The 9870-nt window shown below is 42.7% G+C and overlaps 1 protein-coding gene across 1 annotated transcript; it reads left to right on the top strand.

Annotated features, from left to right (window-relative positions):
* The first annotated feature begins 244 nt into the window (after window positions 1-244).
* MSX2 (msh homeobox 2) lies at window positions 245-7748 on the top strand. Its single transcript, XM_027841965.1, has 2 exons — window positions 245-811; window positions 6723-7748. The coding sequence occupies exons 1-2, from the start codon at window positions 427-429 to the stop codon at window positions 7145-7147; spliced, it is 810 nt and encodes a 269-aa protein (XP_027697766.1). The 5' UTR covers window positions 245-426; the 3' UTR covers window positions 7148-7748.
* The last annotated feature ends 2122 nt before the right edge of the window (window positions 7749-9870 follow it).

Below are 9870 nucleotides of genomic sequence, written 5' to 3'. Positions count from 1 at the left end.
TTATCCCAGTGACTTTTCAGTGTTGGTGTGATTATAGCCCTGGAGGGATCGCTAATAACAGCTCAGTTTGCTGCTCCTGTAATTAACTCCTAATTTATTTTAAACAACAACAACAAAAAAAAATTCCACAGCCACTATGGTCAGCCAATCAGCAGCGACCTACCATTACGTCATGCTAGTGGTCCCCTGGGATTGGCTGCGTCGGCTTTATTCACCTTCCCAGAGGAGGAAAAGACAACAACCTTACTCCCCCCGCTCGTGCCCCCCCAAAAAGTTGAGTAGCAGCTGCGGGGTTGGAAGTGGAGTCGGTGCATCGGAGCTGCAGTGGGGCAGAGAGAGGGAGCGAACTGCGGCAGCCGCGGGGCGCACGGAGGTTGCCTGCGCGGCCCACGGGGAAAGGGTTTCCACCTTGGGGTGCTCGGAGTCATGGCTTCTCCTTCCAAAGCGAAGGAGGTTTTCTCCTCGGACGAAGACAGTGCCGCGGCACCGCCGGGGGTGATCGCGGACTTGGGCTCGGAGGATCGCAGGGTTAAAGTGTCTAGCCTGCCCTTCAGTGTGGAGGCGCTCATGTCTGACAAGAAGCCTCCCAAAGAGTTGTCTTCCCTGCCAGGGGGAGGTGGAGGCATCGGCGGCGGCGGTGTGAGCAGCGAAGGCACCTCCAGGACCATGCTGCTGCCAGGACACGGCCCCAGGGAAGCTCACAGCCCCGGGCTGCTTACAAAAACCTTTGAGACGTCCTCGGTCAAGTCGGAGAACTCGGAGGACGGGACGTCCTGGATTCAGGAGGCTGGCAGATACTCCCCACCGCCAAGTGAGTGTGTGTTGGAGGAGTGGGTACAAGGAAGGAAGGGAAGGGAGGAGGAGGATCATGGGTTAAAGTTGGAAGGGATTGTTTAGTCAATTTACAGATGAGAAAACTGAGGCTCAGAAAATTATCATAGGACTTAGATTTGGAAGGGGTGTTCAGTCTTTTCTAGTCTAACTTAATTTTACAGATGAGGAAACTGAGGCAGGGGTGGAGAATGCCTTTCTTAATTACTTCAGTAAATGGGGTAATGCCAGTATTCGAACTTACGTCCCGATTGCCGGTCTAGTGCGCTTATCCTTATACCGAACCTCCTTCCAGTTGGGCGAGCCCCGGGGCACAGAGCTGTAGAAGGATCGGGCCGGCTAGGAGTAAGGCAAGGTTAGAGCCAAAATAACCTCGGGCTTCTACAGCTGGGAGTCTCTGCCTGAGTGTTAATAAAACCCGGACGGGGGTGGGGATGAGGGTGGGGGGGAAGAACTTTGGAGAAAAGCGTGAGGAGCGAGATTGGATAAGCAGGACCGGCAGTGAAAAGTGCGCGGGGTTGGGAGATTGCTTCCAATCCCGGGTCCGACACAGACTGGCTGAGCGATAAAAAGCCTTGCGCCATCTACCCCACAGGATTATGAGCTACCCTTTGTAAACTTTAACGCTCAGGAAAAATGTGAGCTGTTATTTATTTCTCTCTGTCCTGCCGACCCTTTTTCTTTCAATCCCATCTATTTGAAAGACTCGAATTTGCCTATAAAATGCCGATCTAATTTAAAAACTAGGTGATCTCTAAGATATCTTCCTCCCCCCCCCCCACTGTAAAATCTACAAGAAGTATTTTCTGGTTGCGGAGCATTACCCGAAGTTTTCTGGGAGATTGAGGACGTCCATCCTCAAAATTTCCTACCATACTTTTAAGTTCCTAGGGGTATGACTTGACAATCCAACTCTAAAGGATCCCGATTCCACGCTGTTAACACAGAGAAAGTGCAGGAGAATCGTGGGGTTTTAGAATTTTAAAGGACATCAGAAGGTCATTTTATCTCTCCCCACCAAAAAAAATATCTTTTTACAGGGTGAAATTGAGGACCCAGGGAGGGAACAACACAGAAGGTCAAACAGGTACAAAGTAAATACAGGTCTAAAATGCAGGTCTTTAACCTCCAGAAATCCAGCGCTCTCTTCATTATTACCATCACATTACCTTTCGTTCGGCGACCACATCCGAAATAGTATAAACCAGGCCAAGACTGTCCTTACTTCTTCTGTCTCCCAGGGTCCCCAGGCCTCTGCTATTAAGAGGGTGAGGAGAGAAGAAAGATTTTTAGCTTAAATTTGCCGGATTGCTTGCCAAAGTCAATCTCATTGCCAAGGGCTTCTTAGTCGTTCATACAGCCATTCTATTATTTGTCCCATACAGGCTCCACGACACCCTTTCAAGTAGAACCACAGACATTTTTAAAGCTCTGATTAAGTAATTTTCCTTCGAAAATACATTTCTGCAGCCCAAGAAGTTGTTCGCCAGCACCCCAGCGTTATTCCTGCTTCTCTCTCTCTCTGTGTTGGTTGGAGGTGGGGAGAGAGACCACAAGGTTGGGGGGATACTGTAAGAGTCAGGGACCAGGAGGTCATGGAGAAGAGAACCCACCGAAACAGAACTTGCGTGGAGTACTTCCTTCTTTCCTCGGGAGTGGAGGGGAAAAGGACATTTGCTTGGGAGAGAACACTGTACTTGAGGCTGCAGACTTTGATATAAGGTTTGCTCACCTTAGGTTGTGTGACCTAGGCAAGTTACTTTTGCTCCAGTTTTCTCTTGTGTGAAATGGAGACTATACCAGCTGCCTACTAAGTGAGCAAAGTACTATGTTACATAATGTGTATTGTAAATGTGAGTCCTTATTATTATTATTCTGTGTTTCTATGCCAAGCAACCATGGAGAGTCATTTAGCCTTTGCATCCTTAGATGTAAAAATGGAGGTGCTATTCCTTGCAATCTCTACTTACAGCAAAAGCTGTAAAAAATACACTTTCTTAGCAAGATTTATCCTATCTCCCAGTTCTCCAGAGCCAGCTCATACCCCTTATTATGGTGGGTTAGGGATGGGTCCCTTGGGTGTGGTGGCTCAGTTTTGTCTTTTATTTCATCTCTACTTTGGAAACAGATTCACACAAAAGAATGACAAAGGGGTTTACTGAAAAAAGCAGCATTAGAAGTGAAGAGGACAGTCTCTTTCGGGACTCTTCCTTGTTCCTGCACCTGCACTATGGCTGGTGGGATGGCAAGACTTCTACATTAAACTGTAGGGCAGCAGGGAGTTTCTGAAGAGGGTCCTTTTCACCTATCCACTAAGGTTGCTGGCTAGGCTGGTTTCTCGAGTTTTTTTTGACATTGGGTCCATTAACTGACCTGGAAAGATTTCCTGCAGTTACCCCATATGGAGCTGGAAAAGCTTGAATTCTTTCTCCGTTTTCCACCACTGTTTCCCCTTCCACCTGTTAATCTCTATTTTCCAATTTCTAGACTGACTTTTTACATCCTATATAATTTCCCATCCACTGTTTCCATACTGTTCAAACTTTCCCCACCCCTGATAGACAGACAGACAGACAGACAGACAGACACACACACACACACACACACACACACACACACACACACACACATGAAGAAACATACTTTCCTTTTCTGGAAAAAAACTGAAAAGGATTATGAAAGATAGGCCATATATCACAGATTTGGAACCAGATAGATATTTAAAGATCCTCCCCCATCCTCATTTTATAGACAAGAAAATGGAAGTTGAGGAATGGGAATGATTTATCCAAGGTCACACAAATGGTAAGAAGACCTGGGGTTTGTATCCAGATCTTCTTCATCCAAATCCCTGGGCTTTAACTTTATGAAAAACTAAAATTTGTAGTGACTTCTTCCTCCCTACAATCTATACACAGTGAAACACAATGTCTTTGTTTGAAAACAAAACTTTTAACATAATTGCAATTATTCAGCCTAGCTCGCTCAGAACCCTGCCCTTATAGTTTCTCCTAATTGTATGAAATTAACAGGGAGATTTCAAAAGTCAAGGAGAACCAGGACCAATAGCTACAGGTCAGAAGTCTTCCGAGTGAAGTTGAGATGCATGTCCTTAAAAAGGTCATCCTATGTTGCCATTTAGGAGAAAAAGTATTGGATTTGAAGACCTTAGATCCAAATTCTTTCTCTGCTGTTTACTACCTGTGTGGCTTTGAATAAGATTATCTCAAAGTTATCTTCAGCTCCAAATTCCATGATTGTATGGTCTGTCCCAGGCTAGAGACAGCTGTAAAGGCACAGAAATCTCCCCAGTCCAAAGCTCAGAAAGAAGGAAAATAGCCAGACCAGAGGCATTTCTGAGCCAAGCCAAGCCAGAGCCCTGACATGGGAAAGAAAGACACACTGGTGGAACTGGCATCATGTTCAGGAATAGGTGATCACATATAGTCACAGAGACACTCTGACCCCCTTACTTAATACTCTTAAGAGGTCATAAGGGTGGGAGTGAGGAAGTGTCAGGTGTAGGTAGTGGCAAGTCCCCAGGTAATATAGTGTAAGTGGAAAAAATACTGGGTTCAGAGTTAGAAGACAAGTTGTCATGACTAAACTACTCACTGCCTTTGTGCCTTTGAGAAAAGTTATTTCACTCTGGTTCCCAGTTTCCTCATCTGTATAATTGGGGGCATCGTTGATTAGGTAACCTCTAAGTTTCCTTGCAGCTCTAAAGTCTATGATCCAAATACCTTTCCCTAGACATCTTGATAGCCCCAGATTTGCATTCTGAGCACCATCCTTCTCTTCAATAGGAACCCTCGAACCCCCTCAATGCCCTTCCTGGTAGAAGGCAGGACAAAAAGCATACTTTGATACATTCCAACCTCTGTCTCAACAGTCCCCAAGGGATCTCTACGAGGACCTCTAGAACTCACAGAGTTGCAAGAATTCATTTAATTTTAAAATAAACAATGACAAAAACTTGTAAGCTGATGAATTCAAATAAGGCCTTGGCAAAAGCATGGGGACAAATCATTAGTCAAGGGATGCCATTAGTTACCTGAGCCTAGTAACAAGTGGAAGCTTGATTGTACTATTTGGTAGTAGCCTAGGAAGTAAGATAAATGTTTTGTCTTGTGTGATCAAATAGCCTTCCTCTGTCTGTGAATTTAAAGCAAAAAGTGTATGGGGGAGAGGGATGTTTAATAGTGTTGTGGCTGCTGTTTTGACATATACTTGAAAACTGGTAGCTTGGTTTTTGTTCTTGTTTTTTATTTTGTTTTCTTCCATTTAACTGGAGTCCTAATGGTCTCTACAAAATTACTTTGAAATCTAATAATATATAACCACAGAAGGTAGAAGGAATCTGGTAGGACCTAGAACAGGAAAGGAAATCTAATCTAATGCCCTCATTTTCTAGATGAATAAACTGAGGAGTAGTAGACTGAGGCCTGAAATGGTGAAATGACTTGCCTGAGGGCATCCTGGTAATAAATAACATGCAAAGATTTAAGCCCTGGTCCTTTGACTGAAGATCCACTCTTCTTCTCTTTATCTGTCTCTGTTTTGAGAGACTAAGGGTCTAGAGCAGGTTCCTGATTTATGATCAGGTAGAGAACATGTATGTGCTTAAATGTGTTTTAATCACTTCATGGATGGCTTGTAATCTGTATCCCTGTAGGGAGCACTGGCATTGATAACACTGAAAATTCAACAAATTTCCATTGAACAGTGATAGTTAATATGGTCCATGTCTTCAGTTCAGTCCTTAACTCACCCAGATCCTTCCTGCTTACTCTGTGGATATGAAGAGAAAACCACATAAAATAGTTGTGACTGAAAACATTCCCTGGTGGCTTGGCCTCTGGATATGAATCCTGTCATACTTAGCGAGGCTAGTCTTTGGATGACAGATATGCCATCCATTGCTGGGTCATACCTGAAGCTATTCCAGCTTTGATGGGACTTGCTAGCACTTGGCCCTACCAGGCCCTTCCTTACCCTATAACAAATCCAGTGGAGGAAGAGAAGGAAGGTGCCCTATGCCCTTAACCTGCAATTTAAACTGTGTTTCTAGGACCAAACCAACTGAACAAGAAATGCCACATTCTCTGCATGTGTATTGGGTTTAGCTGCTAAAGCTACATATTTGAAAATTAGCATACCTCATAAAAGCCAAATGCTGAAAACTAATTGCCAAGTATCTCCCCCCCCCCCCCCGCCCCCAACTTCCCTTCTTCCCCTGTGGCCTCCTGGCAAACAAGCACAGACGGCAGTTGTTGATGGGATGCTCCAGTCTTATGAGTTCCTCATAATTGGTTCCATTTTGAACATGGAGCCTAAATGTTGTTGACACACCTTTATGTTCATCATAATTCTGCCTTCCCCATCCCTGCGGCATTGACACATTTGTACCAAACCAGAGAATATATCTAGGATATGACTAAGATAACACATGTTCTTAATTCTGAAGTGGCATGATTCTTCTGGACATTTTACATTTATGGGAGAGCTAATTTCCCATCCCCCACCCCCACTGCCCACTTTCTCAGTCAAGTTTGTCTTATGGAAGCACCAAGCCAAGGAAGCTGTCCCTCAGAAATATCTGGGAAAGGGAATGTTTGGTTTTTATCATCAGTAGACAGAAAATAATAAGGAACATGCACTTGTTTATGGCATCTGTATGTGCCTTAGGATATGATTAACTTGGCATATATCTGGGATGATAACAACTGTAATAATAGTCCATCATAAATCTGCTCCTCGATTCACATATAACTCTCATTTCCCAGAAATTAAGCTCCTCTTCAGTCCAAAAGAGGTTGGGGATCAGGAATAGACAGAGAGAAAGAAGCACAATTTTCTTTCCTAACATCTTCCCTTTTCTATTCTCATAGGACACTTGAGTCCTACGACCTGTACCCTTCGGAAGCACAAGACAAATCGGAAGCCCAGGACTCCCTTTACCACCTCCCAACTTCTGGCCCTAGAACGAAAATTCCGCCAGAAACAGTACCTCTCCATCGCTGAACGGGCTGAATTTTCCAGCTCCCTGAACCTCACAGAGACACAGGTCAAAATCTGGTTCCAGAACCGCAGAGCCAAGGCCAAGAGACTGCAGGAAGCAGAACTGGAAAAGCTGAAAATGGCAGCCAAACCTATGTTACCCTCCGGCTTCAGCCTTCCTTTCCCCATCAATTCTCCCCTCCAAGCAGCTTCCATATATGGAACATCCTATCCTTTTCACAGACCTGTGCTCCCCATCCCACCTGTGGGACTCTATGCTACTCCTGTTGGATATAGCATGTATCATTTATCTTAAGGAAGATCTCCCAGCAAAGGAATAGTTAAATAGACTTCATGATGGATGTGTTTGTTTTAATTTTTTTTTTCTTTCCTCATCCAAGAGTACAGTACCAAACCAGTCCTGGATCACTTTTTCCTTCTGCTGCGTATTTTAAGAGCACCATGCCAACCACTTAGGTGTTCACAGGACAGACCAGATCTCTTCTTGCTCTTTAGTCTGGGACACCAAACCCTATTTGTCAGTATCACCTGATGACATGCCCTTCTTTTTCACAAAGACTGATCCTGAAGGCTTTTTATATATAAATATATATATATAATAAAGTATAATACATTTTTATACTACAGACGTGAAAAGTCAAAGTATTTTGAAAGGACAAATTATATATATAATGCATATGTATATATATTCAGTGTATTATTTTCCTGAAGGAGACCTCCAACAAAACAATTTGGGGGTTGTTTTTTTGGGGGGAAAGAATATGTTTTTATAAAGGATAAGATACTTCTAAAAGGAATCTTGTCAGATACAATTTGGGGAGGTTTTAAAAATATGATGGAGTTTATTTTTATAATAGCTCTCATTTCTATAGTGCTTTATGGTTTACAAGTGTCACAGCAACCTTATGAGGTAGGTGATGAAAGTATTTATACCTATTTTATAGATAAGGTTCAGAGAGGAGAAATTATTTGCCCAAGGTCATATGGCTAACTAGTAAGTGACAGAGCTAGGATTAGAAGCAGATTTCCAGGCTGGGGTCCAATGCTATTTTCCGGCATGCCTGGCTGCCTCCCAGACAATGTAGATAAAAAATAGATTTGAATAGATTCTTTAATTTTCATCATTTTCCCACATTACATAAGCAAAAAGAAAATGTGTAATGGCTTTTCCTGTGATTCTATTTTCTCCCCGTCTTCTCCCCATCCCTGCCCCAAAATCGTTCAATAATAGAAGTGTTTCCCAAATGAATTAGAAACATTAAAGGCTGTGAGAAAAAAATTCGAGGTTTTGAGGTGGGGATCAGGTACTTTATAATTCCACCTCAAAGCTAGTGCTTTCCATAACGATATAGAAGACTGGATTTGGAGAGTTAAGTGTGTAAGGAGAGAGACAAAGGGTTTTGGTAAGTGGTCTTTAAAAAGAGAGAGACATAACCAAAGCACAGGTGATTTTTAAAAACCATTCATTGTAGACATTGTGTTTTTAAAGTATCTTGTAGACAGTTCCTATATAGTAAGTATGCTTGAACAGTAATAGATCCAAAAAGGGAGGAAAAAGACAAGAATCACATGCTTTTTATGTGTGTTTGTATATTTGTGTGCTGATCTTAATAGGTAAGTTACTAGAGAGAATGAAGATCAGAAGGCAGAACACATTCTCAACATTATGTTTGGTTTGGTGTGTGCATGTGGGGGACGCACCAGCAAATTTTGTTCTGCTAAAAAAATGATGCTGTCAACCTGACTACTTCCACTTCACCCATCCCAGGTCCCTCTCCCAGCACACCCCAGTCCCTTTGAAAGGGATGGCTTGTACAATTTTATATATTTTATTGGAGAGTTACTATTTCTTATCTCTTTTATTTGGAATTAAATTAAAATCTTGTTTAATTGCCAGGGGTTGTCAGAACTCACATTTTTTTAAGGGGTCTCTATTCTCTTGGGGGAGAGTTAGAATATCATCACAAATCCATTCACTTGGATAGGTCATGGGGAGCGGGCAGTGAAGAAATGGCTTTATTGGGTTTCTTTGTTGTTTTTGGAAATTTCACTGTGAAGGGATATTTAATTCACAGAGCAAGGTCCAGATCAGACAACTGGAAAGAAAGTTGCAACGCTCTGGATTGGCCTAGTGGCTCTTTTTAAACTCTTCCCTGGGCATCTGGAATTACTGGGTGTGAAAGAATTGGAAGGTAGTATGTAGGAGTTTTTACAATACTATAAAGACATTAGTGAAAGATTAGTTAATGACGGGTGTGGTGGGGTGGTGGCCTTATGGGGAAGTTTACTGCATCTGACAAGTTTTTAGAGAATCTTTTTTCTGAAGTCAGGTGGGGGGCAGAGGGCTCTATTTTCTGATGGGTTAAAAAAAAAACCTTAATATTGCTGGCAAATGAAAGAGAACATTTCCCTTTCAATGTTCAAATTTCAGTTTCCTTGGGCTGAGGCAGGGGAACTTGGGCCAATAGGGGTTCAAGCTCCCCTGGAATGGATTGGGCAAAATAGGCTGGGTTTGTTTTGTTTTGTTTTTCTTCTTTCCATTTCTTGGTTTCCCAGAAAAAGATAAAACTGTCTCACAAAATGGGAGAACAAAGTAGCATCTAGCTATTCGGGACCTCAGAGAGGAATCCGGGAATCATTTTGCAGAGTAGGAGATGAGCCAGGAGATGACAGAAGAACGGGTTCGAACTAGGGTCCACTCCCAGCAAATTCAGCTATGTTCCCCAAAATGTTTTTCGCTACTAGATTACAAAAAAGACCTTTTTGAGTTTGATTTTCCATGATTTCGTGTCTATAATTCAATAAAATCTGGAAAGTACTTTCCCAAAATCCCCAGACTTCGCTATTAAGCTTACAGAGAAGTACACAATTCACATGTAGATTCCATATTATTATTATTTTAAGCAGTGGAGAGTTCAGGAGTTGTTTTAGGAAGGCACAAAGGACTCCAGCTTCCCCTTACACACTCAACTTTCCACAACCTTTGTCCCACAGTACTTCAAAAAAAAAAAAATCAAA

This window comes from Vombatus ursinus, unplaced genomic scaffold, assembly GCF_900497805.2.
Source record: "Vombatus ursinus unplaced genomic scaffold, bare-nosed wombat genome assembly UNPS02014863.1, whole genome shotgun sequence".
Taxonomy (NCBI): domain Eukaryota; kingdom Metazoa; phylum Chordata; class Mammalia; order Diprotodontia; family Vombatidae; genus Vombatus; species Vombatus ursinus.
The sequence above is the reverse complement of the archived record's forward strand: the minus strand, read 5'-3'. Positions and strand labels throughout refer to the sequence as shown.